General features: G+C 43.7%; 1 protein-coding gene across 1 annotated transcript in view; it reads left to right on the top strand.

Moving 5' to 3' along the window:
* The window catches only part of LOC142760542 (protein unc-93 homolog A-like), a 162,462-nt gene that overhangs the window by 83,842 nt on the left and 54,779 nt on the right, over positions 1–23,841 (top strand). The window contains exon 4 of the mRNA XM_075863734.1: positions 1,975–2,112. Coding sequence (XP_075719849.1) covers positions 1,975–2,112 — 138 coding nt within the window. The remainder of the gene's footprint in view (positions 1–1,974; positions 2,113–23,841) is intronic.

Genomic DNA, 23,841 nt, shown 5'->3' on the forward strand with positions numbered 1-23,841 from the left:
AGTTGGTTTTACCTCCCCATTGAATTAATTGGGGAATACCCGCAAAAGTAGAGCAGCAGTTCCGCAGCAATTATTGACATGCTGCGGATTAAAAAAACACACCACATGTCAATTTATAAACGTTTTTTCGGCTGATATTTTTGCAGTGTCCGAATCTTATCAACACTGCTACTTATCAACTGTACTGTAATATGCTGCAAATTTCCCAAAATTAAATCTGTTGCGGAAAATCCGCAGTGTTTGCGCTACATGTGAACATACCCTTATAGTATAAAGGATATCAGTAGCACAACCAAATCGATATCACAGAGGAGAAAGGCAAAATATCCCAGCGAGGGATGGTGCACGCAGCACAAATGTCCCAGGTCCAAAGGGACAGCTTGCATAGAGTAAGAAAAACTGCAGCACTCGAGTTTCCAAAAGGTGTCAAAGGAGTTTGTCAAAGACAAAGACCCAACAGGGGTTGAAACGTTGCAGTTTAATTGCTTGGTAAATAAAGACCAACACCTTTTGGAAACTCGAGTGCTGCAGTTTTTCTTATTCTTACCATACCCTTAGGGCATGGCCAGAAGTGGCGGAATTGCTCTGGAATTCCGCTGCGGACAGTCCGCTGCGGAAATCCGCAGCGTACACGTTTCTCCATTGCTTTCCACAGCTTTTTAGTTAGGTTCGTTTACACGTTGCAGATAATTCCGCTGCGGAGCATAGGCTGCGGTGCGGAATTTGGTGTCCGCAGCATACACTGGCTGTTGCGGACGTGTAGCGGACTTGTTGCGGAGTCATTGCGGAATTTCTCCATTGACTTCAATGGAGAGTCAAAATTCCGCAATGAAGTCCGCAGATGTTATGTGTGCTGCGTAGCGTATTGGTTTTACTAACATGACATTTCTTCATTCTGGCTGGACCTATGTGTTTCCAGGTCTACAGCCAGACTGAGGCCCCATGCACACGAACGTAAAAACGCCCATAATCACGGGCCGTTATTACGGCACGGGCAGGCCCATAGAAATCAAAGGGGTTTCCGTAATTACGGGTGACTACGTGTGTGCACCCGTAATTACGGGAGCGTTGCTAGGCGACGTCAGGAGATAGTCACTGTCCAGGGTGCTGAAAGAGTTAAACGATCGGCAGTAACTGTTTCAGCACCCTGGACAGTGACTTTCGTTCACAATAAAAATCAACGTGTAAAAAAATAGAAGTTCATACCTACCCAGAACATCCTGCTTCTTCCTCCAGTCTGACCTCCCTGGATGACGTTTCAGTCCAAGTGACGGCTGCAGCCAATCACAGGCCAATCACAGGCTGCAGTGGTCATATGGACTGCCGCGTCATCCAGGGAGGTCGGTCTGGATATCAGAAGAGGGACGCGTCACCAAGGCCACGGCCGGGTAAGTATGAATTTCTTTGACTTTTACTAGGGAAAGGGCTGTCCCTTCTCTCTATCCTGCACTGATAGGGAGAAGGGAAGCACTCTTCACCTGAATACGCAACGCCTTGTCCGCATCAATTTAATGCCCATTTTAGGCAAAGCCGCAACAGAATCTGCAACGCAAATTCTGTGCGGCATTGATGCGGACAGTGTATGCAGAACTCCGCCACGTCTCGTCATGCTCTTATAGTGCCACCATTTTAGGTCCAACACAGTAATAGTGCTTCTCTTTGTGCCCCATACATTAGTAGTGCCCCCTTTCTGCCTCAAACCGTAACAGTGCCTGCCTTCGTGCCCCCACACAGTAATAACCCTGAGGACGCGGATACAGTTGAATGTGGTACCTGGGTGTAAATGTCTATAGCTTAATGTTTCATTTACTTAGAACAATGTTTGGTCTTCAATTTCACAGCTTTCCTTAGTACTCAGTTTGACTACAAATAGTACTTGAATTGGGCGGTCTTCTCTCTCTTCTCCAAATCATACAGTTAAGGCACTATTTAATATTTAGCTGTGTTACATTTGCACCTTTGTTTTATTTGCAGTGCTGTCTGAAAATACCAGCTACATCCACTGTGGGGCAAGCAACTGCCCCTTTCAAAGTACTAAATTTAGCAACTCTACAGAATCCATTGCAGAAGTAACAGATAATGTACGTTACACTCTTATGGGCATTTATACTGGTAAGTAATCATTTGTAATTCCGCTTTAAGTGGAAATAATACAATTTGAAGATGCAGGTGCACAACATATTTTTGACATAATTCTGTAACCCATTTGGGAATCACACTTAAAGCCCATATGCACAACGTTTAGACAACATAAATATTATTGAGTTCAGGTGTTTCAGCAAACAGGTATATAATATCAAGCACACATGTAAAGGATCTGCCAGGCACAACTTCTGTGTATACTCCCATAGGTAATCAGTCTGCACCTGAGTCTATGTCTCTGAGACTGACTCCATCTTCCACCACTCAGGATGGCAGGCTTAGGAGTGGGAGAGCCTATCGCAGCCTGGCCAGACGGAGCTAGCTCCCGCCCTCTGTCTATTTATACCTGCCTTTCCTGTTCCTCCTTTGCTTGTGATTCTTCTCGTGTGGTTTCCTGGCCCAGCTACAGCTTCTAACTATTTGATCCTGCTCCATACTGACCCTGGCTTACTGACTACTCTCCTGCTCTGCGTTTGGTACCTCGTGCACTCCTGGTTTGACTCGGCTCGTTCACCACTCTTGTTGCTCACGGTGTTGCCGTGGGCAACTGCCCCTTTCCCTTGCTTTGTGTTCCCTTGTCTGTTTGTCTCGTGCACTTACTGAGCGTAGGGACCGCCACCCAGTTGTACCCCGTCGCCTAGGGCGGGTCATTGCAAGTAGGCAGGGACAGAGTGGCGGGTAGATTAGGGCTCACTTGTCCGTTTCCCTACCCCCGTCATTACATAATCACAAGCCCATATACCTAGTCTACCCTGCTCCCTGACACTACTATGGACCCCCTTGAGACCCTGGCCCAGCAAATGCAGGGTCTCTCCCTACAGGTCCAGGCCCTGGCTCAGAGGGTCAACCAGCCTGACGCTACCATGGTAGTGCCCCTCACCTCTTGAACCCCACCTCAAGTTGCCTGACCGGTTCTCAGGTGATCGGAGGACTTTTCTCTCCTTTCGGGAGAGTTGTAGGCTCTACTTTCGCTTAAAGCCTCATTCCTCAGGTTCTGAGAGCCAGCGGGTGGGTATAATTATGTCCCGGCTCCAGGAAGGGCCCCAAGAGTGGGCCTTCTCCTTGGCTCCTGACACCCCTGAACTTTCCTCCGTTGATATTTTCTTTTCTGCTCTCGGACTCATTTATGACGAGACTGACAGGACTGCCTTTGCCGAGAGTCAGCTGGTGACCTTACGTCAGGGTAAGAGACCTGTTGAGGAGTATTGTTCTGACTTTAGGAAGTGGTGCATAGCTTCTCGGTGGAATGACCCTGCCTTAAGGTGCCAGTTTAGGTTGGGTCGGTTGAACGCCCTGAAAGACCTGCTAGTTAGCTATCCCTCTTCTGACTCCCTAGACCAGGTTATGGCTTTAGCGGTACGACTTGACCGACGTCTCAGGGAACGACAGCTTGAACGTTTTTGTGTTTTCCCCTCTGACTCCCCCATGATGCCTCCCGAGGTCCCGTTGCTTCACTCTTCCACGGAAGACTCGGAGGTACCCATGCAACTCGGGGCCTCCGTGTCCCCCCGACAACGTAGAGAGTTCCGCAGGAAGAATGGTCTCTGCTTCTATTGTGGGGATGACAAGCATCAAGTGAACACCTGTCCTAGGCGTAAGAATAAGCAGCCGGAAAACTTCCGCGCCTAAGTGATCATCGGGGAGGTCACTTGGGCGCACAGGTATTTCCCGTAAATATGAAACGTAATAAAATCTTGCTTCCCTTTCAGGTCTCTTTTGAGGGTAGGTCTGCTACCGGCAGTGCCTTCGTGGATTCAGGGTCTTCTGCTAATATCATGTCTGTGGAATTTGCTATGTCTCTAGCTATGCCTTTGATTGATTTGCCTAAACCTGTCCCGGTAGTGGGTATCGACTCCACTCTTCTTGCTAATGGCTATTTTACACAGCATACCCCTGTTTTTGAACTCCTTGTTGGCTCCATGCATTTGGAGCAGTGCTCTGTACAAGTGATGCAGGGATTATCGTCCGATTTGGTTTTAGGCCTTCCCTGGTTGCAGTTGCATAATCCCACGTTTGACTGGAATACTGGAGAGCTTACCAAATGGGGTAATGAATGCTTGACGTCATGTTTTTCTGTTAATTCTATTTCTTCCCCTGATGAGGTGAACACGCTACCTGAGTTTGTACAGGACTTCGCTGATGTTTTCTCTAAGGAGGCCTCCGAAGTGTTACCTCCTCATAGAGAATACGATTGCGCTATCGAATTGGTACCGGGAGCTAAGCTTCCTAAGGGTAGGATATTTAATCTTTCTTGTCCCGAACGTGAAGCCATGAGGTGCTGGTTTCTTCTTCGTAGGGAAGAAGAATGGTGGCCTTAGGCCATGCATTGACTACCGTGACTTGAATAAGGTCACTGTAAGGAACCAGTATCCCCTTCCTTTGATTCCTGATCTCTTTAATCAGGTTCAGGGGGCCCAATGGTTCTCTAAGTTTGATCTACAGGGGGCTTATAACCTTATCCGCATCAAAGAGGGGGATGAGTGGAAGACTGCGTTTAACACGCCCGAAGGCCATTTCGAATGCCTCGTCATGCCCTTTGGGTTGTGTAATGCCCCTGCGGTCTTCCAGAATTTCATAAATGAGATTTTGAGAAATTACCTGGGGATATTTCTTGTAGTGTACCTTGATGACATACTGGTGTTTTCCAAGGACTGGTCCTCCCACATTGAGCATGTCAGGAAGGTGCTCCAGGTCCTTCGGGAAAACAAACTGTTTGCGAAAACCGAAAAATGTGTGTTTAGGGTACAGGAGATACCTTTTTTGGGTCAAATCCTCACTCCTCATGAATTCCGCATGGACCCCGCCAAGGTCCAGGCTGTGGCGGAATGAGTCCAACCTGCCTCCCTGAAGGCGTTACAGTGTTTTTTGGGGTTCGCTAATTATTACAGGAGATTTATTGCCAACTTCTCGGTCATCGCTAAGCCTCTTACGGACCTCACTCGCAAAGGTGCTGATCTCCTCCACTGGCCTCCTGAGGCTGTCCAGGCTTTTGAGGTCCTTAAGAAGTGCTTTATCTCGGCCCCGGTGCTGGTTCAGAGCAACCAAATGGAGCCATTTATCGTGGAAGTTGACGCATCCGAGGTGGGAGTGGGGGCTGCCTTGTCCCAGGGTACCAGGTCCCTCACCCATCTCCGTCCCTGTGCCTACTTCTCCAGGAAGTTTTTGCCTACTGAGAGTAACTATGATATTGGCAACCGCGAACTCTTAGCCATTAAATGGGTATTTGAAGAGTAGCGCCACTTCCTGGAGGGGGCAAGGCACCAGGTAACGGTCCTTACCGACCACAAGAATCTGGTTTTCCTAGAATCTGCCCGGAGGCTAAACCCGAGACAAGCTCGGTGGGCGCTATTTTTTACCAGATTAAACTTTTTGGTTACCTATAGGGCTGGGTCTAAAAATATTAAGGCCGATGCACTGTCGCGTAGCTTCATGGCCAGCCCTCCTTCGGAGGAAGATCCTGCTTGTATTTTGCCTCCTGGTATAATCATTTCTTCTATTGATTCTGATTTAGTCTCTGAAATTGCGGCTGATCAAGGTTCAGCTCCCGGGAACCTTCCTGAGGACAAGCTGTTTGTTCCCCTGCAATACCGGCTAAGGGTACTTAGGGAAAATCATGACTCCGCACTATCTGGTCATCCAGGCATCCTGGGTACCAAACACGTCATTGCCAGAAACTATTGGTGGCCTGGGTTGCCTAAAGACGTTAAGGCCTACGTCGCCGCTTGTGAGGTTTGTGCTAGGTCCAAGACTCCCAGGTCCCGACCAGCGGGCTTACTACGTTCTTTGCCCATTCCCCAGAGACCTTGGACCCATATCTCCATGGATTTTATCAGCGATTTGCCTCCATCTCAGGGCAAGTCGGTGGTGTGGGTGGTAGTAGACCGCTTCAGTAAGATGTGCCACTTTGTGCCCCTCAAGAAACTACCCAACGCCAAGACGTTAGCTACCTTGTTTGTCAAACACATCCTGCGTCTCCATGGGGTCCCTGTCAATATTGTTTCTGACAGAGGGGTACAATTTGTTTCATTGTTTTGGAGAGCCTTCTGTAAAAAGTTGGAGATTGATCTGTCCTTCTCCTCTGCCTTCCATCCTGAAACTAATGGCCAAACTGAGAGGACTAATCAATCTCTAGAACAATATTTAAGGTGTTTTATCTCTGACTGTCAATATGATTGGGTCTCATTTATTCCCCTCGACGAATTTTCCCTTAATAACCGGGTCAGTAACTCGTCAGGGGTCTCCCCCTTTTTCTGTAATTTTGGGTTTAATCCACGGTTCTCCTCCGTTTCACCTGGTAGTTCCAACAATCCCGAGGTAGAGGTCGTTCATCGGGAACTGTGCACAGTCTGGGCCCAGGTTCAGAAGAACCTAGAGGCGTCCCAGAGCGTACAAAAAACTCAGGCTGATAGAAGACGTTCTGCTAACCCCTTGTTTATGGTCGGGGATCTGGTGTGGTTATCGTCTAGGAACTTGCGCCTTAAGGTCCCGTCCAAGAAGTTTGCTCCCCGGTTTATTGGGCCGTATAAGGTCATTGAAGTCCTCAATCCTGTCTCCTTCCGACTGGAGTTGCCCCCATCTTTTCGAATACACGACGTGTTTCATGCCTCCCTCCTTAAACGCTGCTCCCCGTCCTTGGCTCCCTCGAGGAAACCACCTGTTCCCGTTCTCACCCCTGAGGGGGTGGAATTCGAGGTGGCCAAGATTGTGGACAGCAAGATGGTCCAAGGCTCCCTCCAGTACCTGGTCCATTGGAGAGGATACGGGCCTGAGGAGAGGACTTGGGTACCGCCCGGGATGTTCACGCTGGGGTATTGGTCAGGAGGTTCCACCTTCGTTTCCCCAATAAACCAGGTCCACTTAGAAAGGGTCCGGTGGCCCCTCATAAAAGGGGGGATACTGTAAAGGATCTGCCAGGCACAACTTCTGTGTATACTCCCATAGGTAATCAGTCTGCACCTGAGTCTATGTCTCTGAGACTGACTCCATCTTCCACCACTCAGGATGGCAGGCTTAGGAGTGGGAGAGCCTATCGCAGCCTGGCCAGACGGAGCTAGCTCCCGCCCTCTGTCTATTTATACCTGCCTTTCCTGTTCCTCCTTTGCTTGTGATTCTTCTCGTGTGGTTTCCTGGCCCAGCTACAGCTTCTAATTATTTGATCCTGCTCCATACTGACCCTGGCTTACTGACTACTCTCCTGCTCTGCGTTTGGTACCTCGTGCACTCCTGGTTTGACTCGGCTCGTTCACCACTCTTGTTGCTCACGGTGTTGCCGTGGGCAACTGCCCCTTTCCCTTGCTTTGTGTTCCCTTGTCTGTTTGTCTCGTGCACTTACTGAGCGTAGGGACCGCCGCCCAGTTGTACCCCGTCGCCTAGGTCATTGCAAGTAGGCAGGGACAGAGTGGCAGGTAGATTAGGGCTCACTTGTCCGTTTCCCTACCCCCGTCATTACAACACAGCTCTGCAATCTCCAGAGACAAACATTGGTAGTAGTAGTAATAAGGGTTTGGAGAGCTCAGTGATATTAAACTTGGCACTGTCAAAGGATACTACCTTATCACAACTCCATTTAAATAGCTGTAGATGTGGCATGAAATGTCCAACAAGTTATAGGTATGATATTCAGGTATGCACATTCTTTTGGCCACATAGTGTATAGAAGATAGTATTAGTGAGCATCTGTACAAGGGCACCACCAATTGTCATTATAACAGAGCTGTTGTAGCCCTTAACTTAACACCATGTGCCTTCAGCTCATAGCTCTGAGATTTCCATATCTCTAAGCTTTGCTGCTTGAGCCCGAATGCATATAAGTTAGCATCAAAGTTTAAAGGAGTTTTCCCACAACTGTATTAACCCCTTGCATACCTTCGCCGTAATAGTACGTCGCTGGCCGCTTATTCCAGCGTACCTTCGCCGTACTATTACGGCGAAGGATCAAACTGTCACTATGTGAAATCACATAGTGATAGCGAAATGGCGGCAGCTGTCAGTGATAGGTGACTGCCTCTGTTGCTGGGCTGGGGACAGATCTGCATGCCCCGATGTCGGCGATTGCTGTGATTGGTCAGTCTTTAGAGACTGACCAATCACAGTTATCTATGACGTAGGAAACTGGAGAAAGCTCCTGTCAGCATCTCTGATCTCCTCATTTCTGTGAGAACTGTGAGGAGATCGGAGAGTGACAGAAATACAGTGGAAAAACAGCGTTTATAGTTACCAATTTAGTGCCCATCTGCCCTTTATAGTGCCCATCTGCCCTTTATAGTTCCCATCTGCCGTTTATAGTGCCCATCATCCCTCAGAATATACCTAATAATATTATTTTGTGCCCATTAGGGCCCAGCAGCCCTCTCTAGTGCCCACCAGCCATCTTTAGTGCCCACCAGCCATTTTAGTGCCCACCAGCAATCTTTAGTGCCCACCAGCCCCCTTTGGTGCTCATTATAGTGCCCATCAGTCCTCCCTAGTAACAATCAAACCTATATAATACTTTTCTTTAGTGCCCATCAGTATATTAGCCCCCTTTAGTGCCCATCAGCCCTCTTTACTGCCCATCCTTTACTGCCCATCCTTTAGTTCTGCTATAGATCCTACCTGCACTTTTTATCGTCCACCAGCACCGTTTACTGCCCACCCTTTAGTGCCAATCAGCGCTAGTTCAACCTCGCACACTACTACCATATATTTGAGTAGTAGTTTTGTGGGGTTCTACATTTTATCTTCATAAAAAAAATATAAAAAAACAAAAAATAAATAAATACCAAAAAAGTTTTAGTAATTTAGTAGTAATTTTGTGTGCTACTTTTGCACGTCACAGTTTCCTTGCCAATACTGTTCAGGAATTTAGTTTTGCACGTCAGGGTTAGTGCAGTGTTATTACACACCCATAATGTCTCGTCTATTTAGCGTGGAGGAGGCATATGCCATTTTATGTTCAGATACAGAAAGCGCCAGTGAGGGTGGATCTGAGTTTGTGTTATCCTCCTCCAGTGATGATGAGGAACCCCCTCAGAAACAAAGCATGGCTAGTGATCCGAATGAGCCCAGCACAAGTGACCCCAGCACCAGTGACCCCATATGGCTACCGCCTACCTCTTACACACCTGAAATTCCTGCGTTTACCTCTGCCCCTGGCATAAAAATAAATCCAACTGACTTTCAGGAAATAGATTTTTTCGGATACCTTAGTTGACCTAATGGTTGTGCAAACAAATTTATATGCACAACAATTCTTAGGCAAAAATCCGACATCCCATTATGCCAGAACCCAAGCTTGGCATCCAACCAATGCAAATGAAATTGCAACCTTCTGGGGGCTCTTGCTCCACATGGGCCTTATAAAAAAGCCAACCATCAAATCATATTGGTCCACAGATGTTTTGTATGATACACCTGTATTCCGTGCTGTGATGCCGCAAAAACGTTTTGGGGCCCTTTTAAAGTTTTTGCACTTTGCTGACAATGAGCAGTGCCCCCCCCCCCCCCCCCGGATCGTCCAAATTTTGATAGGCTGTTGAAAATTAGGCCCATCATCACATATTTTAATTTGGTTTTTGCAGAAGTTTATGTTCCTGAAAAAAACATAGCCATTGACGAATCTTTAGTCCATTTCAAAGGACGGCTTCATTTCCGACAATATTTGCCAAATAAAAGAGCCAGATATGGCATAAAAATATATAAACTGTCCGAGAGCCAGTCTGGATACACACACTCCTTTCGTGTGTACGAGGGGAAAGACAAACAGATTAGTCCCCCAGAGTGCCCCCCAGTTCTTGGCACAAACGGTAAAATAGTGTGGGACCTGCTGCATCCTCTGATGGATAAGGGGTACCACCTATACCTCGACAAATTCTACACTAGCGTTCCGCTTTTTAAGTGCCTTGTTGAAAGGAAAACAATGGCCTGTGGCACTGCTCGCAGGAATCTAAAATACCTCCCAAAGCCTTTTCTTGCTGAGAAACTGTCAGTTGGCGAAACCAGGGCACGATATGATGAAAATGTGCTCCTGGTAAAATTCAGAGACAAAAAAGAGGTCCTCATGCTCTCCACAATACATGGCAGCACCACAAACCCAGTTTTAGTGCGTGGAACAAGCACCACTGTTTCAAAGCCTGTATGCATACAGGCCTACAACAAGCATATGGGAGGGGTGGATTTGGGAGATCAACTGATGAAGCCATACTGTGCCATTAGAAATTCAAAAGTATGGTACAAAAAATTGTCCGTATATTTAATTGAAATGGCCCTCCTCAATTCTTTTATTTTGTACCGAAGTGCTGGCAATCGTTCTAGGTACCTCGAGTACCTTGAAAAAGTAATTAAAAAATTAATTTTTAAAGACCAAGAGGAAGGAGGGAGTAGCAGGGCTTCAGGAAGTGAGGCAAATAGAATTGTCCCAGGCCAGCACTTCCCCAGTGAAGTACCCCCAACGGAAAAATAGAGCCATCCACAAAAACGATGTTGGGTGTGCACGCAGAGGGGTATCCGAAAGGATACGATATATCAATGCAGCACTTGCCCCTCCAAACCAGGGCTTTGAATGAAAGAATGTTTCAGAATTTACCATTCTTCAGTGGACTACTAATTTTTTTCATGCCATTTTCAGGATGTCCATATAAACTTCATCTTAAATTTTATGTCACCTTCATTTAAAAATTGTCCACTTGTGCACCAATTGGATATATAAAACAAAACAAAAAATCATTATACCCCTAGATGAATACCACCATGGTGGCCCAAAATCACCCAAGCAAAAACTAGGCCTTGAAGAGCCTCATGGTACACCTTGACTTCCGGGCCTCACCGTGTGCCTCAATACAAAAAGGTCCTATATAGGGTATCAATGAACACAGGAAAAAAAAATGAATGAATTGTGAGTTCTTTTTTTTCTCATTGGTGCTTGATACATCCCCAAAATGTTTCATCAAACTCACGCGTTTGGTAGAATTTTATTTTTTATTTATTTTACAATTTTGTTTTAATTCCTAATCTGAAAAGTAAAATTTCTCACTATACTCCTAGATGAATACCTTGAGCGGTGTAGTTTTCTTAATTGGGTCACATCTTGTGAGTTTCCTCTATATTGGTACCTCATGGGCTCTGAAAACACAATATGATGACTGAAAAATATTCCAGCAGAATCTGTGATCCAAAACCAAATGGTGTTCCCTCCTTTCTGACCCTTGCCATGTGCCCATATAGCAGTTTACAGCCACATATGGGGTATTGCTGTAATCAAGAGAAAATGGGTAACAAATTGAGCAGTGCTCTTTCTCCTATTGCCCCTTGTATAAATGAAAAGTTTGGGGCTTAATCGACTTTTTATTGGAAAAAATGCAATTTTTCATTTTTACTGCCCATTGTTTATGACTTCTATGAAACATCTGTGGAGTCCAAATGCTCACTACACCCCTAAAACAAAATCCTCAATGGGTGTAGTTTCCAAAATGGTGTCACTTCTTGGGGGTTTCCACTGTACTAATACCTCAGGGGCTCTTCAAATGCAACTTGGCGCCTGAAAACCATTCCAGCAAAATCTGCGCTCCAAAATCCAAATGGTGCCCCTTCCCTTCTGAGTAGAAGTTTATGACCACATATGGGGTATTTCCGTAATCAGGAGAAATTGCTTTTAAAAATGTTGGGGTGCTTTTTCTCCTTTTTTCCTTGTAAAAATGTGAAAATTCTATGTTTTTTCAGAAAAAAAGTATATTTTCATCTTCACAGACTAATTCCAATAAATGCAGCAAAAAACCTGTGGTGTCAAAATGCTAACTATACCACTAGAAAAATTCCTCGAGGGGTATAGTTTCCAAAATGGGGTCACTTTTGGGGGGTTTCCACTGTTTAGGTCCCTCCAGGGCATTGCAAACATGACACGGCACCGAAAACCATTCCAGTAAAATCAGTACTCCAAAATCCAAATGGCGTTTCTTCCCTTCTGAGCCCTGCTGTGGGTCCAAACAACAGTTTATTACCACATATGGGGTATTGCCGTAATCGGGAGAAATTGTTTTACAAATGTTGGGGTGCTTTCTGTCCTTTATTCCTTGCAAAAAAAATCGAAATTTCTACGTTTTTCAGAAAAAAAAGTATATTTTCATCTTCACAGACTAATTCCAATAAATGCAGCGAAAAACCTGTGGGGTCAAAATGCTAACTATACCACTAGAAAAATTCCTTTAGGGGTATAGTTTCCAAAATGGCGTCACTTTTGGGGGGTTTCCACTGTTTAGGTCCCTCCAGGGCATTGCAAACATGACACGGCACCGAAAACCATTCCAGTAAAATCAGCACTCCAAAATCCAAATGGCGTTCCTTCCCTTCTGAACCCTGCTGTGGGTCCAAACAACAGTTTATTACCACATATGTGGTATTGCCGTAATCGGGAGTCACTTTTGGGTGTTTCCACTGTTTTGACACCACAAGACCTTTTCAAACCTGACATAGTGCCTAAAATATATTCTAAAAAAAGCAGGCCCCAAAATCCACTAGGTGCTCCTTTGCTTCTGAGGCCTGTGTTTCAGTCCATTATCACACTAGGGCCACATGTGGGATATTTCTAAAAACTGCAGAATCTGGGCAATAAATATTGAGATGCGTTTCTCAGGTAAAACTTTCTGTGGTACAGAAAAAAATGTATTACAAATGAATTTTGTAAAAAAAAATGAAATTTGAAAATTTCAGCTCTACTTTCCTTCAATTCCTGTGAGACGCCTAAAGGGTTGAAACACTTTCTGAATGCTGTTTTGAATACTTTGAGGGGTGCAGTTTTCAAAATGGGGTGTTTTATAGGGGTTTATAATATATAGGGCCCTCAAAACCCCTTCAGAACTGAACTGGCCCCTGTAAAAATAGCCTTTTGAAATTTTCTTGAAAATGTGAGAAATTGCTGCTAAAGTTCTAAGCCTTGTAACGTCGTAGAAAAATAAAAAGATGTTCAAAAAAGGATTCAAACATAAAGTAGACATATGGGAAATGTTAATTAGTAACTATTTTGTGTGGTATTACTATCTGTTTTACAAGCAGATACATTTAAAATTGGAAAAATCATAATTTCTTCATATTTTCTCTAAATTTTGGTGTTTTTCACAAATAAGCAATGAATTTAACGACCAAATTTTTTCACTAACCTAAAGTACAATATGTCACGAGAAAACAATCTCAGAATCAATTGGATAGGTAAAAGCATTCCAGAGTTATTACCACATAAAGTGACACATGTCAGATTTGAAAAAAATGGGTCTGGTCCTCAAGGCCAAAATGAGCTGGGTACTCAAGGGGTTAAAAGACTAAACTATGACATGTTTCCCTGGTGTATGTAAATTGTTTAGGTTGCTTTTTGTAGCCATTTTTGGCAACGGTCCATCGGTGGGCTTACAGCCTGTGCCGACGAGACCCCAGAAAGACTCAATGTAATCTCGATGCATGTGCAGAGTGAAGCAGACTTATGCAGCTTTCCTATAGTAATAATATAAAGGGAAGAGGGAAATGGGAGGAAACCTCCAGCTCACCAATCTGACACTCCTGTGTTCGTAATCGCCCGGGTCAGCCTCGCTGGGCGCTCTGAAGAGAAGTAACATCCTCTTCTCTTCAGAACGCGCAGCTTCTGACAGTGCAGATCTGTGACGTCACTCACAGGTCCTGCATCGTGACGGCCACATCGGCACCAGAGGCTACAGTTGGTTCTGCAGCAGCATCAGCGTTTGCAGGTAAGTCGATCTTACCTGCAAACGCTGATGATGCTGCAGAATCAACTGTAGCCTCTGGTGCCGATGTGGCCGTCACGATGCAGGACCTGTGAGTGACGTCACAGATCTGCACTGTCAGAAGCTGGGCGTTCTGAAGAGAAGAGGATGTTACTTCTCTTCAGAGCGCCCAGCTAGTGAAAGTATTAAAAACGCCCCGATGTACGCACATAATACACGCCCACTTGGACTTTTACTTTTAAACACACCCACTTGGACTTTTGCAAGCCTCATTTGCATAACTACAAAAATGGTCATAACTTGGCCAAAAATGCTTGTTTTTTAAAAATAAAAACGTTACTGTAATCTACATTGCAGCGCCTATCTGCTGCAATAGCAGATAGGGGTTGCAAAATCTGGTGACAGAGCCTCTTTAATCATGGCTATGTCGAGGGCACAGCCTGGATCGTCTCTATTTTTTTCTACAGCTTTCCTATAGTCTGGAAGTCTTCTCTCTGCACTGATATTGATGGACAATGATATCGGGTGTAACTATGCAAGTTTGGCAGAAGCAGCTTCCAATATATTGTACATAAATTGTAGAATACCTGTAGGGCAGGGCAGGGGGCTAATAGTGGGATGCTTGTATACCAGTGATGGAAACACTCACACGCTTCAGTACCGTTGTATAAAAAAAAGTTATTGTAGTGAGTGGCTTGCATATCTGTGGCAGCCTCTGGTTTTGAAGTTTACCTATTTTTACTTTATTTCATGGACATAGAAACCCTTTGTTTGCAATTAAAGGATATTTACAGAGAAAGGCCTGAAACTAATTGTGTTTTCTTTTTCAAACTGCATCATCAGACATATACACCGATGAGCCATAACACTAAAACCACCTGTACAGGTCCCCATCGTGCCACCAAAATAGCTCTGATTCGTTGAGGCATAAACTCCACAAGACCTCTGATGGTGTCATGTGGTATCTAACACCAAGACGGTAGATCCTTTAAATCCTTTAAACTGCAAAGTGGGACCTCCGTGGATCGGACCTGTTTCTCCAGTACATCCCACTCATGCTTATTGGGATTGAAATCTGGGGAATTTGAAGTCAACACCTTGAACTTTTTGTCATGGACATCTTTTTAGTTCTTAACAATTTTTGCAGAGTTTTCACTACACTGTGGACTGACTGCAGTATTTAAGGCAGAATGTGTGCTACTGCATGGACTTCGAAAAACTTCTGAAAGTTAACTGTGGTGTGTATCTGGCACCGTAAAGTTAGCAGTAGATCCTTTAAGTCCTGTAATTGGTAAGGTGGGGCCACCATGGATCAGACTTGTTTTTCTAGCAAATCCCACAGATGCTCAATCAGATTAAGTTCTGGGGAACTTGGAGGCCAATTCAACACCTTGAACTGTCTGTCATGTTCCTTAACCCCTTGACCAGCCTATTTTAAACCTTAATGACCAAGCTATTTTTTACGTTTTTCCATCGTCGCATTCCAAGAGCTATAACTTTTTTATTTTTGCGTCGACATAGCAGTATAAGGTCTTGTTTTTTGTGGGGCAAGTTGTATTTTTTTAATAGTACCATTTTGGAGAACATATCATTTATTGATTAACTTTTATTAACTTTTTTTGGGGGGGGAATAGAAAAAAACCTGAAATTTCACCACTCTTTTTTTGCGTCCTAAATCTACACCGTTTACCGTGTGTAAATAAATAACACAATACCTTTATTCAGCGGGTTGTTACAATTGCAACTATACCAAATTTGTATTGATTTTGTATGTTTTACTACTTTTACACAGTAAAAACACTTTTTTTTCAAAATTATTTGTTTTTGTGTCTCCATATTTGAAGAGCAATAACTTTTTGATTTTTCCGCCGATGCAGCTGTATTAGGGCTTTTTTTTTGTGAGACAACTTGTAGTTTTTATTGGTACTATTTTGGAGTAGATGTGACTTTTTTATCACTTTTTATCACATTTTCTTTAAGGCAGGATTCACAGAAAACAGCAATTTTCCATTGTTTTTTATATTATTTTATTTACGCCATTCACTGTGCAGGTTAAATAATGTAATAGCTTTATAGTCGGGGTCGTTACACATGTGGCGATACCAAACATATGTAACTTTTTTACTTTATTATTTTTTTTTTAATGGTAAAGCATTTTGTAAGGGGAAAAAGTGTGTTTTTCATTTTTTTTTCACTTTTTTTTTATTAACTTTATTAAACTTTTTTTTAAACTTTTTTACTAGTCCCACTAGGGGACTTTAATATGCGATCCTCCGATCGCTTTTATAATACATTGCAATACTCTGGCATGGCCTAGCAGGCATTCACTACAGGCAGAACTGGGGACCTTTATTAGGCCCCCGGCTGCCATCGGAGACACAGACACTCGGCGATCTTATCACCGGGTGTCGGTGGGAGAGAGAGGGAGCTCCTTCCCTCTCTCCAAAACCACTCAGATGCCGCGCTCGCTATTGAGCGCCGCATCGAGGGGTTAAATGGGTGAGATCGATACTGACATCGATCTCACTCGTTCGAGCAGGGATGCCCCCAACCCTCAGCTACCTCTGGTAGCTGAGATCAGGGAGATTTAACGGCTCCCTGCTCTGTTTATTTATTCGGATGCAGCGCCGTGAAAAGGCGTATGCATCAGAATAAAGCCCATTAGTGGCAGCCGTGAAAAGGTCACTAATGGGTTAAACCACTCCTGAATATTTTTTTGCCGTGTAGTAGTACGCATTATTCTACTAATCTAGGTACTTAGTCTGCAAATATGTTTAGGTAGGTCGTACTTGTCAAAGTAACTGCCACATGAATGCCAGTACCCAAGATTTGATAGCTGTACATTGCCCAGAGCATCACACTACCTCCGCCAGCTTGCTTTGTTACCATGGTGCATCACTTTCACAGGTGACAAACAACCTGCCATTCACATGTGATTCATCAGACCAGGCCAATTTCTTTAATTGCTCCATATTCCAGTTCTGCTATTCAGCCTCAAACACAGCAATCTGTGATGCGCTGCGTATTCAGACACCTTGTTATCATAGTTAGCATTAACTATTTCAGCAATTTGTAGCTCTTCAGTGGGATCTGTCCAGATGAGCTAGCATTCGCTCCCCACAAGCATTAATGAGTCTCGGGCACCCATTACCTTGTGACCGGTTAACCCCTTGTTCTTTCTTGGACCAGTTTTGGCAGGTACTGATCCCTGCTTCAGGAAATGTAAGCAAACATTATGTAGGGAATCCATGGGATATGTCCATTCCTCTCAACAGGAAGAAGGGAATTGCTTCATCCTTAGTCTCCTTTCTCCATGCTGTTACTGTAGTTGGAAACTCACTGCACAGATAGCAGTGTAACATTATCTTCACAGACAGATGCATACTGTATTACTGTATGAAAATGATTTGTTATAATTTATAAATAGCATTTTGTCCAATGTTCCCTGAATACAGGACTATGTAGCAAGACTTTAGACCAGAGCTGTCAATCACACTGCAGCAGTCCCTCCAGTATTCAGATTCTTACATTATAATTATCACAGAAGACATAGCAGTACATGTAGCATAAAGGAGCATTTCTTTACACAATTATCCTTTTTTTATTACACTATTCTTTCATTTCCAAATAGTTTTTATTAATTTCAAACAGAAAAACAACATACCAATTAACAGTTTGTTGTCACAAGCAATTCAATACACCTGAATAGCATGTACCAGCATGCAAGCCGGTCAAGTGGATATAATCAAACAGGACACTGTCTGTGCCTATAAGCAGAACGAGTACCAAAATGATCAGATGGAGATCTGTTCTTAAATAAACAGATGAGTTGATTAGGGGACCTTAAATTCAGACCCCCCCCCCCAACTGCATATTCATTCCATCGTGGCCACTCATACCACTTTTGCATCCGTGTATACCTCGTATTAGAATAGAAATACGTATGAAGCTCGAACTGCCTAACAGAAAGACAGCGATGTGGGCCATAGCCAACAATCCAGTAAGAAAAGGAAAACAAACATATATTTACATAAAATAATCAATAAATAATCAATAAAGAAAAATAAAAGCCTACGTTGCCCGCCGCCTCTCAAATTACCAAGGCCATTGTGAAGTCAAGGAGAACTCCCCAGTCATATTATTCTTTGCAAATTCTCTAACCCGTTCCCAGAATTCCTGTATTTGAGGGCATGCCCACATGTAGTGGTACAAATTAGCTTCCAACTGAACGCATTTAAAACAGTCGGAGGTCTCGTATATTCCCATCCTGTGTCCCCTCTGAGGAGTAAGATATGCTCTGTGAATTACCTTGAGCCACATTTCAGTATATCTCGCTGAGGGCAGGAATTTGTACGCAAGAGTTGTGGCTTGAAGTATAACAGAGGGGGTTAATGACGAGTCATCAGCTTCCCACCTGGCCAAGCCCAACTTAGAAATGCTGTAATCTATGGAGGGGTGAAGAAACCTATACAGTCTAGATATCCGCGCGGTATATGTTTCTGGCTCTAGTATTATTGATCTAAATGGGGATGTCCACACCTCTGGTGAGATTCGACTCACCGTCTGTGCATAACTCTGTGCCTGTAAATAGTTAAAGAAGGGAAGGGACATGCGTTGGAATTTCATTTGTAATTCCTGCAGGGGGAGTATCGTATGAAGCGTGGGATGCCGAAGGGCACCAAAGAGTTAATACCATTATTGTGCCAGGCAGTGAAAATATAATGTGAATTTCCCCGTTGGAACTTGTGGTTCTTAACCAGGGTAAGTGCTGGTGAAAACTGAGTGTCTAGATGTAGCATATGACGGATTTTATCCCAGGTTCTCCAAGTGGTGATTATTAGTAGATTGGTCTTAGACTCGGGGGGGGGGGGGAGTATGTCATATGAAAGGTGTAGAAAGTTTGCAAGGGAGACCCCCCGGGGTCAAAGACTGGTCCACCTAGGGGGTAGTATAATATGAGGAGCCTTGTGTCCAATCCGACAGGACTTTGGCAAGTGCTGCTAAATTATAGGTCCTAATATTGGGGAAGTTCAGATCGCCATTCAACCTGTGTTGTTGTAATACATGAAATGGGATTCTCGGCCTCCCCCCTACCCAAATAAATTCCCTGTAAAGCTTATTGATTCATTTTTCATCCTTCGGTCTCAGATACACAGGCAGGGACTGAAATAAATAAAAAAAGTTTCGGGAACTCTACCATTTTCAATAGGTTTGCCCTACCCATGAAGGAGAGAGAGAGAAGTGTTGCCAGGATTTTAGTGTTGATTCCCAAAGCTATAATATATTTGGAAATATTGCATTTGTAAAGATCTGATGGTAGTAGGGTCTAGTGATCTCAATTCCGAGGTATTTTATGGAAGATGTACACCACCTCAGGGGGAATCTAGCCGACCATAGGGGTGTGTGGGGGTCCCTCAAGATTAGGGCTTCACTTTTATCCACGTTCAGGGTATAACCGGAAAGTTGCCCCAGTTTTATAAGCTCATCCAGGGCTAAAGACAAAGAGTTCTTGGGATCTTTGAGTATAAGGAGAAGATCATCTGCATACGCGGTCACCTTCAGCTCATGGTTACCCAAGCGTATACCCCTGAACGTGGATGAAGAGGTGATGTGATATAGTAGGAGGTCCAATGACATGTCGAATAGGATGGGCGAGAGTGGGCAGCCCTGTTTCGTGCCTCTAAATAAATCTATAGTGTGAGAAAGATGTCCGTTAATAAGTAAATTAGTAGTGGCCTGCATCTGCAAGGAGTGCAGGTAAGTCAGAAAGACCTGGCCAAAGTTCCGCCCACGCAGCGCCTCATTTAAAAAAGGCCAAGAGACCTTGTTGAACGCTTTTTCTGCATCGAGATTAAGCAGCATTGTCGGCAGTTGGCCACCCTCTTGAGCTTGTACCGTTGCATCTATCACCGCCCGAATACTTTTAGATGAGTATCTGCCAGAGACTAACCCCATCTGGGAAGGGTAGGCTATGGTGGGGAGAAATGTTTGGATTCGGTTTGCTAATATTTTGGACAGAAGCTTGTAATCCTGATTTAGCAGGGATATACACTACCGTTCAAAAGTTTGGGGTCACCCAGACAATTTTGTGTTTTCCATGAAAACTCACACTTATATTTATCAAATGAGTTGCAAAATGACTAGAAAATATAGTCAAGACATTGACAAGGTTAGAAATAATGCGTTTTATTTGAAATAATAATTTTCTCCTTCAAACTTTGCTTTCGTCAAAGAATGCTCCATTTGAAGCAATTACAGCATTGCAGACCTTTGGCATTCTAGCTGTTAATTTGCTGAGGTAATCGGGAGAAATTTCACCCCATACTTCCAGAAGCCCCTCCCACAAGTTGGATTGGCTTGATGGGCACTTCTTGCGTACCATACGGTCAAGCTGCTCCCACAACAGCTCTATGGGGTTGAGATCTGGTGACTGAGCTGGCCACTCCATTACAGATAGAATACCAGCTGCCTGCTTCTTCCCTAAATAGTTCTTGCATAATTTGGAGGTGTGCTTTGGGTCATTGTCCTGTTGTAGGATGAAATTGGCTCCAATCAAGCGCTGTCCACAGGGTATGGCATGGCGTTGCAAAATGGAGTGATAGCCTTCCTTATTCAAAATCCCTTTTACCTTGTACAAATCTCCCACTTTACCAGCACCAAAGCAACCCCAGACCATCACATTACCTCCACCATGCTTGACAGATGGCGTCAGGCACTCTTCCAGCATCTTTTCAGTTGTTCTACGTCTCACAAATGTTCTTCTGTGTGATCCAAACACCTCAAACTTCGATTCGTCTGTCCATAACACTTTTTTCCAATCTTCCTCTGTTCAATGTCTGTGTGCTTTTGCCCATATTAATCTTTTTCTTTTTATTAGCCAGTCTCAGATATGGCTTTTTCTTTGCCACTCTGCCCTGAAGGCCAGCATCCCGGAGTCGCCTCTTCACTGTAGATGTTGACACTGGCGTTTTGCGGGTACTATTTAATGAAGCTGCCAGTTGAGGACCTGTGAGGCATCTATTTCTCAAACTAGAGACTCTAATGTACTTGTCTTGTTGCTCAGTTGTGCAGCGGGGCCTCCCATTTCTCTTTCTACTCTGGTTAGAGCCTGTTTGTGCTGTCCTCTGAAGGGAGTAGTATACACCGTTGTAGGAAATCTTCAGTTTCTTGGCAATTTCTCGCATGGAATAGCCTTCATTTCTAAGAACAAGAATAGACTGTCGAGTTTCACATGAAAGCTCTCTTTTTCTAGCCATTTGTAGAGTTTAATTGAACCCACAAATGTAATGCTCCAGATTCTCAACTAGCTCAAAGGAAGGTCAGTTTTATAAAGCAAAACTGTTTACAGCGGCGCTAAAATAATTGCACAAGGGTTTTCAAGTGTTTTCTAATCATCCATTAGCCTTCTAACACAGTTAGCAAACACAATGTACCATTAGAACACTGGAGTGATGGTTGCTGGAAATGGGCCTCTATACACCTATGTAGATATTGCATTAAAAAAAAAACGTTTGCAGCTAGAATAGTCATTTAGCACATTAACAATGTACAGAGTGTATTTCTGATTAATTTAATGTTATCTTCATTGAAAAAAACTGTGCTTTTCTTGCAAAAATAAGGAAATTTCTAAGTGACCCTAAACTTTTGAACGGTAGTGTATACATTTAATATAAGCCCTGATTGATTATTAATTAACTAATTAATTACACTAATCATAATACTATCTGAAATATCTACCTAACCAAGACTACCTAAATTATAACTACCTGCCTACACTAAACTATCTATGTGGTGGTGTTTTTTGTTGTCTGTGTTTTTGGTTGTTTTTTTTCCACAGTTTTTGCATTTTTATATGAGACACACAGTAGCTGCTCGGCACAGTGCTTCTTCACTGTCTCAAAACGATCTATCAGGGAGGGAGGAAAAACATTGTAACGAACAGTGAGAACGTTTGCAGCTAGAATAGTCATTTAGCACATTAACAATGTATAGAGTGTATTTCTGATTAATTTAATGTTATCTTCATTGAAAAAACCTGTGCTTTTCTTTCAAAAATAAGGAAATTTCTAAGTGACCCTAAACTTTTGAACGGTAGTGTAGGTCTGTAGGATTGGAGTAAGACTGGGTCCTTATTAGGCTTCAGAATTAGTACAGTCCTAGAGTCAAAGAAAGAGTCAACAGTCAGGTTGTTACGATAGATGTCATTAAGTAATCGTGTAAGATGTGGGACTATATCCAGGGATAATATTTTATAATACTCGATTGGGAGACCATCAGGCCCCGGGGATTTATGGTTGTGTGAAGAGGAAATAGCTGAGCAGACCTTCTCTTCCGAGATTTCAGCCTCCAATTGGGTATTTTGTTCTTCGGAGATACTAGGCATGGAGAGGTTGTCCAAAAAGGCCTTCACTGTGGGCATATCAGTGGGGTCTGCCCTATATAGGTCTTCATAGTATCTGCGAATGCCGATTCTATTTTATCCATATTAGAATGAACTGTGTTAGTGTGACTGTCTTTTGCTAGCAGTATATGTCTGTTATTATGTGGGGTGCGCGTGAGATATGCCAGCAGAGATCCTACCTTGATCCCCCAGCGATAGAATGTGTTTTTGGAGGACTTCCCTTGCCAAATAGCGTGACCCTGGAGGAAGGTGTTTAGCAGACCCTGCGCGTCTAAGAATTCCTTTTTAGAATCTGAAGTGGGGTTTTCTGGATTGTGTTCTAAGGAGATTGGACTGCAGTTCAAGTAATTGGGCCTGTGCCCGCTTGCGCTTTAAGTTGACATAGCTGATTATATGCCCTCTCATTACCGCTTTATAGGTAAGCCATATCAGGGCTACTTCATCTAATTGTTGATGATGGTCTTGTATGTAGCTATTCCAGTGTGTTTTTAAATAGTTTTAAAAATCGTCCGACTCATATAAATAAGATGGGTATCTCCAAAATTTTGTCAGGGGCCTAGAAGGCAACCCCTCCAAGGTCAGGGATATGAGGGTGTGATCCGATATAATAACGGGTCGGATTTCTGTCCGCGTCACCTTAGAAAACATATGAGTAGAAAACATGATGTAATCTATCCTGGAAAAAGAGTCATGAGCTGCTGATTATGCAATCTCCAGGGGTCACATAAGGATAGATGCTCCATAAAGAAAACTAATTGTGAGCTGGGAGGGGAGTCAGCGTACTCTATACCCGACCTGTCCAAGGAGGGGTTAGAGGTTAAATTATAGTCTCCAGCCACAATTAGGTTAGAGTGATCCCTTTGTAACAAAAATTCTATCAATTTGGGGTAAAAGCTGTTATTCGGTTGGTTGGGGGCATAGATGTTGAGAAGAGAGTAAGTGCGGTCAGCAATAGTAAGTTGTATATATACAAAGCGGCCTTCAGGGTCAGTATATTGGTGTAGTATAAAATATGGCAGGCTTTTTTTAGAATATATCGCTACTACACGTGACTTGGTAGCATATGTGGTGACCACTGGTGTGTCCAGCCAAGGGGCCCGTATAGGGAGATAATGATCCATTTTCCAGTGGGTTTCCTGCAGAAATATAACATCCGCTCATTAACGCTTTATATATGCAACATTCCACGACACCATGTGTAGTGTTGAGGGTGTGTGGGACTCATGTGATGTGTTAAGTAAGGTACTCATCCTGAATCTGGGCGTATGACTTCTATCAGTATGATCCGCAATCTAGTACGACGCCACTTCCCATCCCAGCGAGCGTGAAGGGTAGTCAAGGTATGAGGACAGGGGAACCACATCAGATCACCAAAGGCTTCATGCATCCTATAAAAGAGAGACGGCAAGCTTAAAAACCCAGAAAAAAAATAAAACAACATTAGCACACAAATAAATGTATTACACTAAACAAAGTAGGTACCAGGAGCACACCTCCGCTTACTTGCGGAGACACACAGAAAATATCTAAGAAACAAACCAAAGGTCCTGTGACCCATTAGTTAAACAAATAGGCCAATAGGCTAAGAAACAA

This window comes from Rhinoderma darwinii, chromosome 4, assembly GCF_050947455.1.
Source record: "Rhinoderma darwinii isolate aRhiDar2 chromosome 4, aRhiDar2.hap1, whole genome shotgun sequence".
NCBI classification, from domain to species: Eukaryota; Metazoa; Chordata; class Amphibia; order Anura; family Rhinodermatidae; genus Rhinoderma; species Rhinoderma darwinii.